Source organism: Ochotona princeps, chromosome X (assembly GCF_030435755.1).
Source record: "Ochotona princeps isolate mOchPri1 chromosome X, mOchPri1.hap1, whole genome shotgun sequence".
Taxonomy (NCBI): Eukaryota; Metazoa; Chordata; class Mammalia; order Lagomorpha; family Ochotonidae; genus Ochotona; species Ochotona princeps.
The window spans coordinates 46,367,972-46,388,643 of NC_080865.1; the positions used below are offsets into that span (position 1 = coordinate 46,367,972).

The 20,672-nt window shown below is 39.4% G+C and overlaps 1 protein-coding gene across 2 annotated transcripts in view; it reads right to left on the reverse strand.

Annotated features, from left to right (window-relative positions):
- The window catches only part of LOC101524192 (fibronectin type III domain containing protein 3C1-like), a 51,194-nt gene extending 36,095 nt beyond the window's left edge, over positions 1-15,099 (reverse strand). The window contains exons 1-5 of one of the 2 annotated variants that reach the window (XM_058659021.1): positions 15,042-15,099; positions 3,560-3,588; positions 2,518-2,637; positions 2,030-2,105; positions 593-669 (exon numbers count right to left, since the gene is read on the reverse strand). In XM_058659021.1, coding sequence (XP_058515004.1) covers positions 593-669; positions 2,030-2,105; positions 2,518-2,637 — 273 coding nt within the window. In that variant the 5' untranslated portion in view covers positions 3,560-3,588; positions 15,042-15,099. The remainder of the gene's footprint in view (positions 1-592; positions 670-2,029; positions 2,106-2,517; positions 2,638-3,559; positions 3,589-15,041) is intronic. The other variant, XM_058659022.1, reaches the window with a different exon arrangement.
- Positions 15,100-20,672: the final 5,573 nt, after the last annotated feature.

Sequence of the window (20,672 nt, forward strand, 5' to 3'; positions counted from 1 at the left end):
CTGCTTATCATTTGTTATTGCTTCCTTGCAGGTACACCTGGGAAAGCAGTGGACAAGTGCACAGGCCGTTGATATCCATGTAGGAGAACCAGATTGGCATTTACAAATTTCTTTGTTTGAGAGGAGTTTCAGAGAGAGGAAGAGACAGAGAAAGAGATCTTCCATCCACTGGTGCTTTTTTTTTTTTTTTATGTCTGTAATAGCCAGGGTAGGGCCAGACTTGAAGCAGGAGCTAGGTTTTTTTTTTTTGTTTGTTTTTTGTTTTGTTTTTTTTCAGGCAGGTGGCAGGGGCCATCTTCCACTGCCTTAAAAAAGTGTGTTCGCAGGAAGCTGGATCCAAAGCTGAGCAACTGAAACTTGAACCAGTGTTCTGATAAGGGATGCTGGTCTAAGTAGCAGCTTTACTTACTGTACCACAAAGCAAGTCCTTAAAAGTTTTGTTAGAAATAATTGCTTTGAAGCAATGATGGTTAACAGCTGAGCAAATATATAAATGGTATTTCTGAAGCTCTCTTAATCATGTAATGACATAATGAAAAATGTTTAATGTTATCTTAGAGCTAAACATCAAACAAACCCAATAATTGTATACCTGAGACATGTAACCAGGCGGAACATATATAGTTGGCAAGGTACCACTTGGTGACATCAGAGGTACATCAGCAGGCCCTAAAAGATAATTATTATTAATAAATACTACAACAATTTAAAATAAAGTCCATTAAAGAACCAGTTAACTTTACACAGTGAAAACTAGAATCGTGCTTTAATAATAGCCAACCATTTTGGAAGTTGTGTGTTGTTTATTCACGAAGGTAGATGAAGCAATGAAAATTTGTCATAAACAATGGAAAATGATCAAGGCATGTACTGAGTGCTGGATAAAATTCATATTGCTAATTGGCATATTTTATTGTTAATGAAAATTGACCATTAGCATGTTGATATAATCAGACTTTTACTTACCTATTCTTTCTCATGTGTCACGGTTATACATTATATAACAAGGTTTTGCTCTACACCACAAAATACATTTTTTATAGTGATATTACCTAATAAAACTTAAGTCAGTTCTCCTTTTAAGACTTTCCACCAATAAATAAGGTAGGATAAAGGGCTCAAGGCTACTTATATGATGTCATACTTTTATGCTAAATATTGTCTTAAACATGCAGTTGCATAGAAATTAGCAATACAGCAGAGTAGAAACATTTATATGTCACCATGCTTTTGCTTATCTGAGACTACTGTAATTAGTGCTTAGTTCTAAAAACATATGCGACTTTCAGATTCTAGAATGGTAAGTTATTTTTAACAATAGGAAACATAATAAATATGAGTTCATGATGAACTTTATGTGGCAACCACATGAAATCCATTGCTGGATGATCCAGTGCTTTTCGAAATTGTGGAGACAGCTGAGAATCACTTTAGGATGCAAGACAATTGGCATAAAATCAGAAACAATCGCATCAATTTGAACTATTCCAAATTGAGATACTTATGTACATATAGTGAGATATATATGTAATATACACTTAATATATACAACTACATAATGTGTATATATATATATGTATGTATATATACACACATATTACTTTCTCCTATACCTGTTTAGTATAATGCTGGTGCAAGCCTGGCACTCGAGAAACAACTTGTTGAATATACAAGTGAAAGACGTGGCTGAAAGCCTTAGCAGTCATTTCCTACAGGGGACTAGTCTAAAACTACATATAGTTATTAATACTTCCAAAATATGACCAAAATATGGACTTTTTCAATTGGAATTGTGGAATTAATGTTTTTTAATTTTATTTGAAGTTCCATACTCTTGAAGATCAATGTTTAGCAAAATGAATCTGGCTGTTGCCTTGACTCTAGCCCCTATGAGAACTATGTGAATGTAAAAGCATTCAATGTGGCTCAACAGGAAAATATACAAGTGGTTTACTAGTAAAGTAATTTCACATTCATATTTAAATTCACTCTATCTGATATGAAATAGCATACACCTAATTACACTGACCTTGGATTTTCTGAATGTTTCCATCATTAGACTTGATAGTGAGGGTCTCCCCAGGATTAACTTGCACCAATATAATCTATAAATAAACAATTGTTTAATCGTATACTTTTCTGATGATTAAGCTATGAAAAATCATTAGTGACTTTTTGAACAATATTCACATCCACTAATACGTAAATCTCAAAATGCTCAAAGAAAATAATGAGAACAATGGACTCCTAGGAGAAATCTGGTACACCATTAGTAAGAATAAGCCCCCACCTCCAGTGAAGCTTAACCTAAGAAAGTCGTACAAAATAGGTACATTGAAGTGCAAAGACTGTCTACGGCCATACCACCCTGAACGCGCCTGGTCTCGTCTGATCTCGGAAGTGCAAAGACCACCTTTTTACCCTCACTCCCACTGCTAAACTCCCCAAACAAACAACCAACCAACCAACCAAAAAACCAGAAGACAGAATTTATTTGTGAGTAAAACTCAGACATACTTGTTGTACCCAACACTGAGGAAAAGAAGACCTTCTGGTATTTCCCTTGGGAGAAGTCATCATTTGTGAATAATTAGTAGTATACTGGGTTGCAGTGGTGGTGTTCATATAACTCTCCATCTAGTAAAGCAAAGTAAATTTTAATTTCAATGAACGTGTTTTTAATTTCAGTTCCTTTTGACATGGCATATGTCAAACAAAATTGCAAACTAGAAGTACAATCTTTGCATTTTTTCCAAACTCTAGAAAAGTTAATGATCTTTTCATGTTCCATATTGAGATAAGACTTCTCTTCAATAGAGCGAAGAAGGAACAAATGTTAAATGTGAGCTACATCCTTTCTTTCTTTATTTCTGGAAACCAATTTTATACAAAGAAGTCATTACTGTTCAAGCCCAATATTTTTAGAAAGTTGAATTACTAGGGGTTGGTGTGAGGGTTCAATGGTCTAATCTTCTACCTGCAAGCTCTGGCATCCCATGTAGGCACTGGTTTGTGTCCCAACTGCTCCACTGCTCAGCCAATCCCCAGCTATGGCCTGGGAAAGCAGTAGAGGATGGTCCATAGTCTTTGGACCCAGCAGCTGTATGGGAGACCTGGAAGAAGCTCCTAGCTCCTGGCTTCAGATCAGCACAGCTCCATCACCTTTGGCCATTGCGGCCATCTGGAGAGTGAACCAGTGGATGGAAGGTCTTTCTCTGTATCTCCTTCTCTTTATGAAAATGGATTTCCAAAAAAAAAAAAAAAAATCTCTTGGAAAAAAGTTGAGCTCATAGTTATGAATGAGTATGACGAAACTTTAGTCTGTTACATTTTTAAACTATGCATCAGAAAAAAAAAAAACTGGGGGAGCACAGTATTTAGGACAGAACCACAAGACTTGGGAGCTGATCATTGCATCTGAAACAGCAACTAGGTTAGTCTAAAAGGAGATTGTCTGTGACCTCAGTGTTAAGTAGTGAATCAATCATAAACAAATTCATACTTTCTCCCTGAATAATCTAGGACACTCTAGCCCATGTGTGTATGTTTGCTTTCTTACCTTCTAAATAAGCTTCATCATTTTGTGTGCTGAAAAAAAAATAAGTAAATAAATAACCTAATATTGAATTCAGGAAAAATTTGTCTGGATACAATTTTAAAAATTACCCTGACTCGATGCATTTAATTCCCACTGACAAATGGAGGTACAACAATTCCCATAAGAGATCAGTACATTGTTACAGTGAGTTAAGCCATTGCCTGCAATGTCGATATTCTGTATGAGAACACCAATTCAAGCCCCGGCTGCTTTGCTTCCAATCCAGCTCTCTGCTAATGTGCATGTACCATCAGCATAAGATGGCAGTTATGCCTGGGGCCCTGCCACCTATGAGGAAGACCTGGGTGGAATTCCTTTTTTTTTATTAAAGATTTATTTATTTATTTTTATTGCAAAGTCAGATATACAGAGAGGAGGAGAGACAGAGAGGAAGATCTTCCATCCAATGATTCATTCCCCAAGCGACCTCAACGGCCGGTGCTGTGCCAATCCGAAGCCAGGAGCCAGGAACTTCCTCCAGATTTCCCATGAGGGTGCAGGGTCCCAAGGCTTTGGGGCCGTCCTCAACTGCTTTCCCAGGCCACAAGCAGGGAGCTGGATGGGAAGTGGAGCTGCCGGGATTAGAATCGGCGCCCCTATGGGATCCCGGAGCATTCAAGGCGAGGACTTTAACCGCTAGGCCACCACGCCGGGCCCTGGATGGAATTCTTGGTTGCAGCCAATTGGAAAGCAAACAAGTGGATAAATAACAAATAAATAAGTAGATAAATAGATGTTTTTTTCAGAGGAAGAAATTCCAACAGCAGTACTTGAAGGCTTATGCTCATTCATGCCCAAAATACTGGTGATCAAGATAAAATGAAATCTTAGATTAACCAAATGAAAGACTGTGATTTAAAATGAGAAAATCTGACTGAATACTCTTGAGAAAATCCATCTTAATTTTATCTCCAGAAATATTCAGTAGGCTGAAATTGTTTTATGGCAACATAATAAAATAATCATTGATCATAAATGAAAGCATAACATTTATAGTCAAGAGCTTTAACTTGATTATTAACTCACATCAGGACAAATATAGATAGTTCTATTTTCCAGCATGAAAAATGCTTTAGTTACACAAGTCATTTGAGCCACTCAGATTGAGTTCAAATAATTGATTCCCAACCTATGATGTTAGCTGCCAAATAAGACGTCACATTACATAGATAGCTGTTAAGAGCTAACTAGATGCCTCTAAAATGATACAATACATTTACGTTAATTCTTCCAGATACTAAAACTGAATACTTTAAATATAAATCAAATCTTCAAGCCCGACACTTGAAACTTCAAATACCTTCCAGGCTGAAATATTTACATTTAGATGATACTAAAAGACCAGATATTTGACTATACACTTGGACAAAAACCAGAAAGAAAAATTTGACTGTTTTGGAGGTTGAAGAAAGAGGATACTCAAGAGGGAAGCTGCTAGATACAGCCATGCCCTCCAAATGAAGTGTCCTTTGTGATTCTCCAACTCCATGGTAACAGTAATAGGGAAGAATGTTCATATGTCACAGCTCTAATCACCCACCTACAACATATCTTTACCATGTATTTTGAGTGTGTGTTTGTGTAATTTTAGGAGATTTTTTTTACTTGCAAATGCAGCTTTTTATAAATTAGAGATTGTTGTCTTTTTTAAAGATTTATTTATTTTTATTCAGAAGGCAGAGTTACAGAGAGGAGAGATAGAAATATTCCTTCTGCTGGTTCATTCCTCAAATGGCTGCAATGACTGGAGCTGAGCCAGTCTGAAGCCAGGAACCAGTAGCTTCTTTCAGGTTTCCCATGTGGGTGCAGGGTCCCAAAGACTTGGACCAGTCTCTGCTACTTTCTCAGTCCATTAGCAGGGAGCTAGATCAGAAATGGAGTAGCCAGGAATCCATCTGGCATCCATATGGGAAGTCAGCACCATAAGTGGAGGCTTAGCCTGTTACGCTACTGTGCAGGCCCCAGATTGTTGATTTCTTTAAATAGAAAACTGATGGAGAATCATAAAGAAATATGATGTGTATTCTGCGTTATTCAACACATAGCAGGCACTTGAGAAATGTTGAATAAATTATAATATACCTGACAATGTAAAGCTCTAGTAGGCAATCATTTGAAAATATTATTTGTAAAGCAGTCAAAATCAAATACTCAGGCTACACGGAAGTGATAATACATTCAACAACATAATTAAATATTTGCAAGAACCATCTCAAAAATGAGATTAGTGTCATAGATGAACATCAAAGTTAAAAGTAAGTCTAATTTAGAGATACAATTAGGTTCCATAGAAATTTAGAAATTTGTAGGTGGCTTATTTCAGAAAATTTATTTTATTTGAACTAAAGTGTAGACTTACTGACTTTCATATTGTCTACTAAAAGTTTATTCCAACTAATATTTTTTATGGATGAAATGATTGGATTGGGATCACAGAAATGGGATCTGAGGGATGCAACCTCAAGAATGACACAAAAGTGTTCAATGTTTTCAGTTTTTCCAAAGGAAGATGTCAGTCAGCATTAGTGGACTTAGTCAGGTCTGACACCGAGGAATCTTTCAAGCAGGCCCCAGTCTAGGCTTCAAAAGGCCAGTTTAATTCTGAGGTTAATGCTGGTGTCTGCAGCCGCCACAAGGAAACTTCTAATTTTGTTGGCCAGTCAGGTTTTATCCTTTTTAACTGATAGGGATGTGTGCTTATTATTATTTTTTTTCAAATGATTTTTGAGGCCATTGTAAGTTTAATCATAGAAAGTAAATGAGGAAAATAGTAGTTGAAGTGATAGCTTTACCTTGCTTGGTGCTGTTCTAATTATTATTCTTGCATTAATTCATTTGATTCTTATAATAAACCTGTGAAGTGGGCATTTTATTATATATTAAGCAACAATTCATTGGCTGCTGCTTGGTATTGTGTGGGGGTATGAAACAGAGAGTTTGCACAGGAATCTACAATCCATCTACTTGCCTGCTCAGAAGTTTCAAAATTAAGGTTTTCTTTGTTAGGAATGGCATGTAGAAATAAAGTCAGGTAATACAGTCTTGGCATTGCCTGAGTTAGACTCCTGTTCCTTTCAAAGTGTATCAGGCTTTCTCTTGGGCCCAACATTCTCATACGGTTACTAAAACACAGAATTAACATCATTTCTCCCAATTTATTCCCTAAAATAAATCACCCTGCATACTATATTTTTCTATATTTTTATTAATTTCACTGTATTTAAGGTTTTCCATGTCATCTTTTAAAAATTAAATTTTTCTTAGTACTATATTTGTTCCAGTAAGTCCAAAAGTACATTTAAAAATCTGTTTAAAAATTTTTTTCATATATCATCTTAATTCTATTTTGCCGGCTCTTACATAATTTACAAGGAAAATTCCTCTCTAATCTGTAAGTTTCAAAAAGGAAGAAAAAAATCTTATTGTCATACATTAATAAAGAATAGTGCTGGTAATACATTTAAAAATATTTTAAGCTTAGAAGTGAAATTGTGTATAGCAAATATATGTTACCTATATGCTTACTCAGACCTCTCAAGAAATATTAAATCTCCAGCTACTTTTTCACTGTTTTTTTATTCCATTTACCCCTTCAAATACCAGTATTCAGTTTTCAACAGCAAAATATTTTAAGGCACTTTGATTGCTGTTTTTAATTAGTAATACGGTTAAGAACATACTATACTTATTTTTTATTAGATATACAGCATTTCAGCTACATGATGTGTTGATTAAGCTTTCTGAGAGACTTTAATCAACATTTTATAACACTATTTCTTTGAATAAATGCATGAGTGCAACAGAGTAACACAGCAGCTACAATATTATGAAATGTATCTGTTGTTAGAGATCATTCATATATATATAGAAAGCAAAATGATAAACTGAATAGAATAAAACATCAAAATATGGGAAACAGACTAAATCCCAAAATTAGTCAGGAAAAGGAGAGGCAAAATATGTGTGTGCATTAGCAAAACTCAAAGATTTCCTATGATCTTGTACATGTTTGCTTAGGTTAGGTTAGGGTATATGCTGTACATATTTTATGCAGTACATATTTTATATTATATTATATAAAAGATTTGTGATACAAACTAGGTATGTGAATATATAAACTATATACAACACAATAGATCGCAATATATAAAAATAGTAAACAATATTTTACATATTGAAGCCAAAGAATACTAGTGAGAATTCTTCAAGGTTTCAACCCTCAGCATGTGTCATATAGAGCAATTACTATAGTCCTCAATTTCAAAATTTCCTTCATAAAAATTTTCATAAAATTTCATAGCGATGCTCTCTTTAAATAAGGACCTCTGAATGCATGAAGTTACTATGCAAATATCACAGCCACCGTTGGAATTCATGTCAGCCTTGGAAGAATGTGGAAGTTAATGATACAATACCAAGCCAGACACAGGCCACATATACACGCACATGCTGATACACTATATACAGACACATGTATCTATCGTCTAGTAAGACCCAAATGCTTTTCAGAACTACTTGCTTTCAGAAATACTTACTCATAACATTTAAATAATTACAGCTTGACCAATAAATTTTTCAGAATTTTGAAAGGAAACTAAGATTATTAAAAAAAAAAATAGGCACATACAAGCTATTCTTAAGGTGTCATAATTTCAACCTGATCTTACGGAATAAATAGGATGATAATATTTTTTTAAAGATTTATTTATTTTATTGGAAAGGAAGATATACAGAGAGGAGGAGAGACAGAGAGGAAGATCTTCCGTCCGATGAGTTACTCCCAAAGTGGCCGCAACGGCTGGTGCTGTGCCGATCCGAAACCAGGAGCCAGGAACTTCCTCCAGATTTCCCATGCGGGTGCAGGGTCCCAAGGCTTTGGGCCATCCTTGCTGCTTTCCTAGGCCACAGGCAGGGAGCTGGATGGGAAGTGGAGCTGCCGGGATTAGAACCGGCGCCCGTAAGGGGTCCCAGCGCATTCAAGGCGAGGACTTTAACCATTACACTATTGCACCAGGCCTCAGGATGATGATATATTTTAAGGAAAGATAATTATAAGGAATAAATGTCATGGAAATATTTTTCCTAAAAAATGAACACAAGAGGTAATACAGGAGAGCAAAATGTAGAACACAAGTACTTCTAAATTAATACATACGATTCTAAAAAATAAAAATTTAAAAACTCAAGATTAAATATGTTCCCATTGCTTTGTATGAATGCAAATAAAGCTTTAAAGTCAAATCTCGAATAGGGGTTTGGCTAATATTTTCTTCATAGGATATATTTCAAAATATACTGAGTATAATTTTAAAAAATGTCATATAGAATTTAAATATTTTTGGAAGACTTTTCACATCAGATAATATTAAATCAAAAGACACATACAATTTGTTAACATATTATATTGCCTTTCAATGAAATTATTAGAAAAATAACACATCATTGGGGCTATAAAGATGACCTCTGATATCTAAAATAAAGCACACATATTTGAAGACTGACTTTTTACATTAGATCTTTAGTATAGAAAGATAAAGAATGATATGGAATGATTAAATTCTAAAAACATGGAAATACTGTTGTGTAAAAATGAATAAATACAAAATTGCATATAGTTGTTTATGTACACATATACATATATGCACAGGGAATAGATTGATGAAATAGAAGAGAAGTTTATTTGGGGGCATAAAATGTCAAAATCCATGCACAAGATATCTTTAAAGTTTATGGAAGCGACTAGGTTAAGATATTGACATCCCGAGTGCCAGTTTGAGTTCCACTTGTTCTGCTTCTAATCTAGGTTCCAACTAATACATTTACATGTGATGGTCAAGTACTTAGATCCCTGCCACCCGTGTTGGAGACCTGGATGGAGTTCCTGGATCCTCTTTGTCTTGGCTCAGCCTGGCCATTGCAGGCATTTTGATAGTGAACCTGAAGATGGAACATCTCTTTATTTGCCTGTCTCTCCCATTCTATCTGTCACTCAGATTTTCAAATAATGAAAACATTTAACAGAAAACATAAGCTATGAGAGGCCAAGTACGGATTTTAACTTATTTTTGTATCCAAAGTAAACTACTTCATTTAATTCAACTATCATTCCATTTCTGAAGCACCTTCATGTTAGGACTTCATTGTGACTGTCTCAGGTTGGCTGGGATTATGGGTGGCTTACACCGAACAAATCATCATTCTATGTTTTCCAAATTTCTCTATTTCAGTTTTACAATGAAAATGCACATTACTTCATAAGAAGAAATGATAGGGTAAGCTAGGACAAATTTATATTTTCACAACAAATATTGGAATATCAAGATAAAATTCTCTCTCAGTACATTTCTCCTCCCCTATCCACTTCAAGGCGGAAGAAGCGGCTTTAAAAACAAGCGTGGGAAAAAAAAAACAAGTGTGGAGGAGCCATCCTTGTGCTGTAACATGTTAAGCTTCCACCTGTGGTGCTGGCATCCAATATGGCCTTTGATTCATGTCCCAGTTGCTCCACTTCCCATCCAGCTCTTTGCTAATGACCTGGAAGATGGACACAGTTCTTGGGCTTCTGCAACTGTGAGGGAGACTTGGAAGAAATTCTGGGCTCCTGACTTCGGACCAGCCTAACTTAGGCATGGGTGCTCACACAGGAGACCTGGCAGAAGCTCTCTTTCAGAAAAACGCTCTTGGTTTCTGTCTGGCCCAGTCCCTGCAGTTGCAGCCATTTGGGAAGTGAAACAGTGATTGGAAGATCTCTCTCTCTCTCTCTCTCTCTCTCTCTCTGTCTGTCTCCTTCTTTCTATGTATTTCTCTCTGGCTTTCAAGTAAATAAAACAAATGTCGGGGAGGGGGAGACTGGTATTAGCGTGATAGCTCAATTGATTAATCCTCCTGCTGCAAGCTCCAGGATCCCATATGGGTGCCAGTTCATGTCCTGGCTGCTCCACTTCTTGTCCAGCACCCTACTTGTGGCCTGGGAAAGCAGTGGAGGATGGTCCAAAGTCTTGGGACCCTGCATCCAAATGGGAGACCTGGAAGAAGCTCATGGCTCTTGGCTTCGGATACACTCAGCTTCAGTTGCTATGTCCATTTGGGAGTGAATCAGCAAATGGAAGATCTTTTTCTCTGTCTCTCCTTCTTTTGGTAAATCTGCTTTTCCAATAAAAATAAATCTTAAAGGGGGAGGGGTAGCACTGTGGTGTAATAAGCCGCCACCTGCAGGGCCTGCATCCTATATGGATATTGATTTTTGTCCTTACTGCTCAATTTCCAATGCAGCTCCCTGCTAATGGGCTATGAAAGCAGCACAGGATGGCCCAAGTCCTTGGGCCCCTGCATCCATATGGGAGACCCAAAATAAGCTCCAGGGTCCTAGTTTTTGACTGGCACATCCCCAGTGATTGTGCCTGTTTGGGGGAATGAACCAGAGAATGGAAACACTCTCATTTTGTCTCTCCTTTCTCTATAACTCTGCCTTTCAAATAAATAAAAGAATCTTACAATAAAAGATGTGTGGACAAGAACTAGAAAGAGACAAATCACTCAAATAATACCATTAACTGAGATTAAATACAGGGTTTGTGATAGCAAATATATATAAGCATATAGTACATAAATAGATTTCAGAAGGGGCTAGAAAAAAAAAATCCCAAGCTATTTCGTCAGTTTTGAGTTATCAACACAAGTTGAGGATGTATGTGATCTTGTATAGTCTTTGAGACTGATGTTATAAAAGGCAATTATTTTCCTTATGAATTGTCTTTTGGTGTCAACACAAGATATACTCTGCAGGAAGGAGCGATCACCTGACTTCAGGGTATTGCTAATCCTAAGGTGTCTCCGTTAAGAAATAGTGAGGGGCCAGAGCCACCTGTGGCACCGGCATCCTGTATGGATACTGGTTCTAGTCCTGGCTGCTCCACTTTCAATCCAGCTCCGTGTTTACGGCCTAGGGTAACAGAAGAGGATGGCTCAAGTCCTTGGGTTCCTGCATCCATATGTCAGACCCTGGCTCCCAGCTTCAGATGGGCTCAGCTCTGGCTATTACGGTTGTTTGGGGAGTGAAGTAATAGATGGAAGATCTCTCTGTCTCTGTCTCTCTATCAATCTGCCTTTCAAATAAAAATAAATGTCTTAAAAATGAAAGTATTATGTTGAATTAATATGCGTATGTACACATATGTAATGCATTCCTTGTACCGGTATCATATAATCACAACTCCTTTAATATCCCAAAATTACTTGATTTTCTATGTTTAGTAGCATAGCATTTCTGTAATAGAGGAATAGGATATTAATATGAGAAAGGTTGATTTTTACTTTAATTTATTTTCTTTTATATTTTTAAAGATTTGTTCTATTTATTTGAGAAGTGTAGTTACAGAGAGAGATAGAGAGAGCTCTTCCATCAGCTGGTCTGCTCCTTAAATGGATACCCAGAGCTGAGCCAAACTCAGGGTAGAAGCCTGGAACTTTATGTGGGTCTCCCATGTGGGTGCAGGTGTCAAGTACCTGGGTAATCATCTGTTGCTTTCCCTGGTACGTTAGTAATGAGCTGGATCAGAAATGGGGCAGCTGGGATTTGAACCGGTGCTCATAGGCAATGTTAGAATTCCAGCAGATGATTTAACCTACTGTGCCACAATACTCAAGACTGATCCTCCCCCTCCCCCAGGGGAAAGTGAGAATGTCCTTCCTCACTACCACAAAATATGCAGTTTCATTTCCCACATTTGGGAACATCATAGGGGTCAGCCCGAGAATGATAATAAGTCTCATTTGTCCTTGAAATTTTACAAAGGTTACTGATTCTGTTATCAGATTATTACAAGTCAAATTGTGCTGAACTGCAAAAGGCGTAATTTTAGTAGAATAGAGAAAAATAAAAATAGAGAGAAGTTGTATATTTCAGTCATTCCAAAAATAAAAATTTTAGCCTGAGTGAATTTGTTTCAATTGTTGAGACAGTTCCGCAAAACAACTTGCTTTTGGAAAACAGCCAATAAGCAAAGTGAATATATTTGATTAAGTTTAAACTTGTTATTCATTTTTAATTCATTTGGCAGTTTAATTAAAGCAGAATGAGTTTGTGAACAATTTTATTTCCAGTTAGAGAATAAAATATTGTTGATCACGCCAAACACAAATTGCAAATTGTAAAGCCAAATGAGAACATCAAAACCTGAACACACACAAGCAGCAAAGCTCTGCTTAGATTTTAGAGATCTCGAAAGCTGATGATTTCAAATGGCAGCTCATTATTTTTCCCGAATAAATTACATTGTGAGCTGAAATTCCAATGTATATCATGTTTAAAGCAGAAAGGAACCCAAAATTTGATTTTCTTCGTCAATCTAATTCTGCTGGAATAAAGCATAATTACTTTTTTTCCTAGGGCTTAAAACTGAATTTGGGAGCGGAAGATACATGGAGGAACTAACGTAGGAGCTAAAGCCAGTTTTTAAAATAAATCCTTTAAAGGTTTTAACAAAAGAAACCAGGAGGACAAAAGGTATTCTGCTAAAATCTGGTGCTCAGCGGTGATAAGCTGCGTTGAACCAATGGGGTCTGCAAAGATTTCACCAGACTAGCTCTAAGACAAAAACAAAACAAAACAAAACAAAACAAACAAACAAAAAAACCCCCAAACAAAAAAGCAGGTGGGAAAATTAACAGCAACAACAAAAGTGCCATTCTTTTTTTAATGCTAGCACCTCAGGTTTCTGTTTAGCGTTAAAGGAAACATCCTTAGGAACTTTCCAAAAGCCATCTATTTGTACTTGAAAGCAGTATCTAGTAAGACTTTAAATGATTATGGAGTTGTTCAAAAGCATGATCAAGATGCAGATTAAGTGTTTTTCGTTAGTTTCCTCTACTAACATTTTTTTTCTTCTGTGACTTAAAATAATCAGTATAATCATTTTTGGAGGAAAGTGAAAAAGAAAAATTACCAAGAATAATTTTTCCATTCTCTGCCTTTTTTTTTTTTGAGGTAATAAAGTATTCCATTCTATGCTACATTTTAAGATAAGAAAAAAGTACAGTTAAAAAAGTGTGATCACTTACAAAAATAATGGATGACTTCTAAGGGTTTTTTTTTCAGATTCTTTATGTCACAGATATTACTTTAGGAATTGCATTTCGCGTATATTCATTATACTTTCAACCTTTTCAGATAGTGGCCTGTCAAATGAGTGATAGTGATAGCTAGCGCAGGAGCGGGGCGGGGCGGAGCAGGGGGTGGTGCGTGTAGACTCCAGAGAGCAAAACGTTGGTTTCTCCCTTTAAGGTGTTTTAAGTTGGGAGTTAGTCTTCAAGGTCCTTGGACCCTTGGAAATTTTGTTAGAATGTTGATAAAACAGTTACTTCTTGAAAGAATTTGACATCAGCAAAGCTCCTTGAAAACAGTTTGTCCTATTGTCAAGTGATTGGTTATATAAAGACAAATTTGAGAAAGAAAAACTTAGGACTATCCACTTTGAACAAGGCAGATAATTTGGTTCGAATGATTTCACCCATTTAAGTAAAGGTCAGCAATAATCATATTATGCCCTTATACGAAGAAAAAGCCAGGTCATCATCAGTTTTCTTTTTAACTCCAGAAAAGACAACGGTTCAGACACAGTGGCAGGTATCTCCAAGGCGCGATGAAAAGGTAAAGGAAAAAGCAAAAGCAACAAACAAACAAAAACCCCAAACTCACTGATTTCCAAACAAATCAGCTCTCTCCCCCTAAACCGCAAATATTCATCTCTTAGGTAGTTAAATAAAAGATACTTCTCGCTGGGCAACAAACGCTCTTGTTAGTAAACGCTACCTTTAGTAAAACAAGCACCTGGTTCACTTACCAATCAATGTCTATGGAAAAGAAGGAAAAAAAAAAGGAAGAAGAAGAAGAAAAAGAAGAGATGATATTAAAGCCCGCACGGGGCAGTAGTATAGAAGACTTCCTGTAAACCATCCTGCGACCCCCGGAACTTCAAATTGTTTAATTAACTGCACCAACAACTACAGTAGCTTGCAAAGTCAAGGAACACAGCAAGTAGACATAAAGATGATTCTCCAAAAGCGAGTCACTCTTCAGCGATTTCCCAGTTGGGACGGTGCCTTTCAAATAGCAAGAGACCAAGTAATAGTGACCCATCCAGGAAGACGAAAAGATAACACGGTTCAGGAAAAGCAGGCACCACATACAAAGACAAGCGGAGAAACGAAGCAAAAGGAAGAAAGAGGGAGAGCAAGCGGGACCTACGTGGCCCAAGCGGCGGACAGGCGGCTCTAGGGGCTGTGGAAGCCAGGTCCTTCCACGCGGCACCCAACGGCTGGAGAGGAGCGCGCCTGTCCCACAGCCTAAACGAGGCTCTAGATGTAAAAGGAGCCCTTGGTCTCCCCTCGTCCTCCTCCCCCACCCCAAACTCGGAAAGTCTTCCCTCCAAAAATATCCCCTCACCTCCTCGAGCGGGCCCCAGCAGCCGTGTAACCCTATCCATCAGCATCCCAGCAACAGGCGAACTCAGCCCCTGGCCTGGTGGCCCCGCCCCGCCCCGCCCCTCGCCCCCCTCCCTGGCCGGGCGCTCCTTTGCGCTCCTTCCCTGAGGTTCCCGCATCATCAGTGTCCCCTCCCCGCGCCAAAGTCCCCGCGGAGTCTGCTCACGCCCCCTTGGCGGAGTTACCCGCTCGATTCCGAGCGGGCCAACAGCCATTGGGGGCAGAAGAAAGGCACAAAGTTAGGAGCTACAGCAGCAGCTGTTCCAAGCCCAAGGACCGGGAGGGGAGGGGCAAGAAGGAAAAGTGACAGGGAAAGAAAAACAAGAGTAGCCTGCGGACCTGCGCTGCCCCCTCCCCGCCCCCTCTACGGGGTCACAGGCCTGCAGCCCTGGGCGGGCACTGATAGACTAACCAGGCCACCAGGTCAGGGGAAGGGGGAGGGCAGGGCAGTTTGGGCCAGTCTTGGCTCCTTGGCTGCCTCTTTTCACAAGATGCTAACAGAGCCCCCATTCTTTCCCATCTTCCCTTCCTCCGTGATCGGTTATCTTTGTACTTCAAACATTTAAGTGTCCCCTGCTGCCGCAGTTGGACATCACCTCTCTGATGTATAGGCAGTCAGTGACATCAGGAAGGATTGACGGTGGTGGAGGGAGCGGGGCCCCTAGACTTCAAGGTCAGTAATGGGCTGGGGATATCTTCCACAACTCAGGACTGAGCTTCTGAGCCCTGGGCAGGGCCAAGTGAGCCTCTCTGTGTGCCAGACTTGCCACCTTGGACAACCTAGTTTCCAGAGCAGGTTATAGAAGGGACGGATTTTTTTTTTTTTTCTGTGTGCCCCTCTGTAGCCCTCTTTGGCATTCTTCTCTAAGTTCTCCTAGCCAAGCTGGGAACTCAGGAGTCTCTATGGAGTAGCACTGTTTCTCGTGGCCAAGGCCTGCCGAGGTTCAGATTCCCAAATCTCCATGGGTCAGGGCAAACTGGAACGCAGCAGGTGGCCTCTACTCCTTCCCAGAGCTGTCCTGCACAGCTGCCAGCCACTGCAGCCTCACTCTCTGAAAAGAGGAAGAACTCGAGGAGGGACATCAAAGGACATTGACTCAGTGTGTGCCTCCCCAGGTCCGGGACTGGAGAGCCATTGCCCTGGAGCGCTTTGACAGGAGAGCCGTTACCTCATTGTATACCAGGCTATTCACTCTTTTGCGCAGTCGTGGGACGGGCCAACCTTTTCTTCCGTTCTCTTGAGATTAGCGCTCCCAATTTGCAAACCTATCTCCTTGGCCAGTTCATTGTGTAGATTTTGTTTCATAAGGGTCTGCGGCAGCTGGGCCCCAAAGTGAAAGGGGTCCAGAAGAGGAAATTGCTGAATCGTCGGATTGGACACAAGTGTTCTCTAACAAAAGGATTTGTGAGGGGAAAGGGCAGGGGCACTTAAAAATACTATAACTCACAATGACCCATGTGGCCAGGCTCCCTCTTCCCTGCCAGTAGCCTATCCTCTCCAATAAGTGGATTTGAGAGTCTCCCCAGCCTGACTGGGGCCAGAGTAAACAAACTGTCCCTAAGAGTTGTAGAGATGCTAATGTTTGACAGGAGACAAGTGCCAGGAGCTGAGATTGGGAAAGGGCCTTTCTAGGGACAGGGGAGGGGGTGGGAGTTCAGTCTGTTCTGTTCAATGCAGCTGCCTTTATCGAGAGCCTCCTGCTGCTGCATCACACAGAGAAGCACGGTTCTAAGGGAGATAGGATGCTTTCTCAACTGCCGAAACAGAGGTAGCCTTTGCTGGGATTGGGGAGTACACACGGGTGCTGCAAGGTCAGAAGATATCAAGCAGGCGGGGACAGCTCTAGAGAATGAAGCAGGGCACTGTCTGTCCCAGACAGGCTGAGGTAAGACCATTATCAAGAGATACTTACTGCAGGCTGGGCCAAGTACAAGGTGAGCTCACAGAGAGCTACACTGAAGAGGTGGGAATTAGGAAGGAGGAGGCAATAAGGAAATCAGGGAACCCTAGGACGAGGATTGCCATATAGGTGAGAACTTCTATGATCTGGGGCCAGACAATAGACAAGAAAGTTCTGGAAGTAGCTGAGCCCAATAATTCAAAGTGAAATGAACATACAGGAGCTGTCTTTACAATTTATGGGGTTGAGTGTATAAAAACTATTGAAATAGAAGCTGTTTGGGACTGGTGCTGTGCTGGAGTGGGTAAAGCTGCTAGCATTTTGTGTGGGTGTCAGTTCATGTCTTGGCTGCTCTACTTGTGATCTAGCTCCCGGCTAACAACTTGGGAAAGCAACGGAGGATGGCCCAAAGCCTTGGGCTCCTGTACCAATGTAGGAGACCCAAAAGAAGCTCCTGGTAAACAGTGGATGAAAGACCTCACTGTCTCCTTTCCCCACCCACACCATTCTGTCTTTCAAATAAATAAAATAAATTCTTAAAAAAAAAAAGTAAGGAGAGGGAAAGGGACAGAGAAAGGAGAGAGGGCGGGAGGGAGGGAAGGAGAGCCAGTGCAACAAAAGTGGTTCAGATGCTTCATTGAAAGTGTAAATGAAGCCCAGTAGAGAAAAAGGATTTAGTGGCAAGAGCAGTCTTAATTTTACTTTCAATATTGTTTACATAGTCAAGAGGCATGCATGCCCATTTGGGCCTCTGATTATGGTGGGGTCAGGATCAAGGTATGCAGGAAGGTGGGTGGGAGAAATACTTCACTTTTTCTCTCCTGTGATTTTAGGAGGGGAAGGACTGTCATACTATGTTAGTACCTGGAGATGGGGGACGGTCATTTGATGATGGCTTAGAGACTTTAATGTGCAGAAAAATGTTCCAGGGGTGTTACTTGAGTGATTTTGATAGTTCTGAGATGTTGTCGGGTTCATTGCACCAGGGTTGAAAACAAATCTTTTCAAGGACTATTGGTTGACCAAGTCTACTTTAGTGCATTGCATCTACAGCTCCATGGAACACGCTGCAAAGCTTGACCAGAGAGTTATCCAGTCTATTCTGCTTTCCATCCTCTGATGAGGCAGTCTATGTCCTCTGCTGGCCTAGATGAGCTGGCTGTCATCTGGGCACCTGTGTGCATTCTGTGCATGCATCAGAACCCAAGGAGGTCCAGTCCTCACTCCTTCTAATTCTATGCTTTCCTTTCACCACCTGCACGTTCAAAGTCTAAATCAAAGAGGTATGTATTGTAATTTGCTGCACTGCAGTTTGTCCAGACAAGGGGAGATTCTGGAATTAAGGAGGACTGCCACAGTTGGAAAAAGATATTTTGAGGGTCAGGGACAAGTGTTACAACTCGATCCCTTTTGTAACATCCTGGTTTAAATGACTCAAGAAATGGCAAGATTAAAAAAGAGAGGATGCTTCTGTACTCCCTGTTAGTGCTTTTAGTCCTGAGGGTATGTCTTACGTGACCTCAGACAAAGTTGTTTCTTCTTCCTTTTTTTAAAAAATCAATTTAATTTGCATTTAAAAGGCAGAGTTACAGAGAGCAGGGAGACTGAGAGAAAGCTCTGGGCTCCTCTGAACCCAAGAGAGTGGAGTTTCTTCCTAGCCTCCCACGTGAGTACAGGATCCCAAGGACTTGGGCCCTCCTTTGCTTTCCCAGGGAGCAGGGAGCTGGATCAGAAGTGGAGTATCTGGGACATGAACTGGCACCCATTTGAGATGCCAACCCCACAGTAGGCTTATCTTACTCTGCCATGGTGCCAGCTCCCAGATTATATTTCTTTGTGGGAGCATTTGAAAATGCATACAAAGAAAATGTATTTGCCACAGTGGACAAGCAATTTACAGGGATTTGCCACCAAATGAATTTAGTCTAACTCTTTTTATTTTGTTTTATTTTTTTTTTATTTGAGAGGCAGATTTACAAAGAGAGAAGGAGAGATGCAAAGAGATCTTTCATCCACTGGCTCACTCCCCAAATGGTCGCAATGACCAGAGCTGAGCTGGACTGAAGCCAGGATCTAGAAACTTCTGGCTCTGCCATGCAGGTGCAGGATCTTAAGGCACTGGATCCCAGCACATAAGGATCCCAGCACATAAGCAGGGAGCTGGATGGGAAGTAGAGCAGCTGGGACATGAACCAGCACCCATATGGTGTGCCACCACTTTGCACTGGTCCAAGCCTAACTCTTTATATCCATGAAAACTGAGAGAATTTGGAAAAGTGGAATGTGGATGGAGATCTTATAATGAAAACATCCTCTGTGAAGCTGAGTGACCAAGCTGGGGACGAGTAACTCAACAGTGAATAGCTCTCAGAAGCCACCAGTGCTCTCTGCCAGCGAATAGTGAGATCCTACAAATGGATGATGCACATATGCCGCTTTAATAAGACTTGGGTTAGGCTCTTGGAAATGTAAACCTTATTCAAAACAATTGTGTAAACAGCAACATTACCCATAGGAGTAAATTATGAGGTTGAAATTCTAAAGAAATCTCCCTCCAGCTGACCTCTCAAGTCACCAAAGAATCACCAAGTGAAGATAGGCTGGGAAATTAAGTGTGCATCTAAAAAACAATGAAAGGCAACAAAACCAATTGCAGACATGTACAGAAAAATTTGAGTGCGATTTCCTCATTAGCAGACTCAGGCTAACCCATGAATTGCAGAGAACTCAATTGTACTTATTTTATAAATGTTTAAAAGTACTGCTTCTATTAAAAGTTATATTCTAAAAATATTCTAACATAATAATAAGCAATTTGTATGCATATGATTTTGTAATCATTTACACGTTTTGTAATTACCTGGACTTATTTTCTGCCTGGGGACAAATAGTATTTATTTTTTTCAAGTTTTATTGAGGCAGAACTGACAAAAATTATATATGTGTTTAAGGTATATATCATGACATTTTGATATACACATACCTTGTGAAACAAAAGTCATTATCAGGCTCTACCACCTTATGTGGTCACCTTTTATTTTGTATGGGTGACAACATTTAGGTTTTACTCTAACACATTTCAGGTATGCAAAAATTTTTAATTATACTCACCATGCTGTATATAAGGTTCTTAGAACTTGTCCATTTTATAAATGAAAAATGTGTATCCTCTGACCAATAGCTCCTAATTTCTTTATTTCCCAGCCTCTGTTATGCACCATTCTACTCTCTGCTTCTACGAATTTGCCCTGTTCATATTCTGCATACAAGTGAAATCATGGAGAATTTGCCTTTCTGACTTGTTTTACATAATATAATGGCCTTTATAGCAGATATTGTATGATTTCTATTCATTTAAATTTGTTTGGTATGTGCTTTATGGCCCAAATGTAGTGCATCTTGCTGAGTGTTACACATGACTTGAGAAGAATGTGTATTCTGTTGTACTTGGTTGAAGTACTATATGGATGTCCGCTACATTCCAGCTGAATGAATGATGGTGTTGTTGAGTTAATAATGTCCTGCTGATTTTCTTCCTTCTTGATCCATCCATTCCTGGTAGTGGGGTGTTAAAATCTTTACATATAATTGTGGATTAGATAAATAGATATAAAAAAATAGAAAATGTCTCTTTGGCGTTTTATCAGTGTTTTCCTGAGATGTTTTTTGACACTTCAACACATCTTTTTATA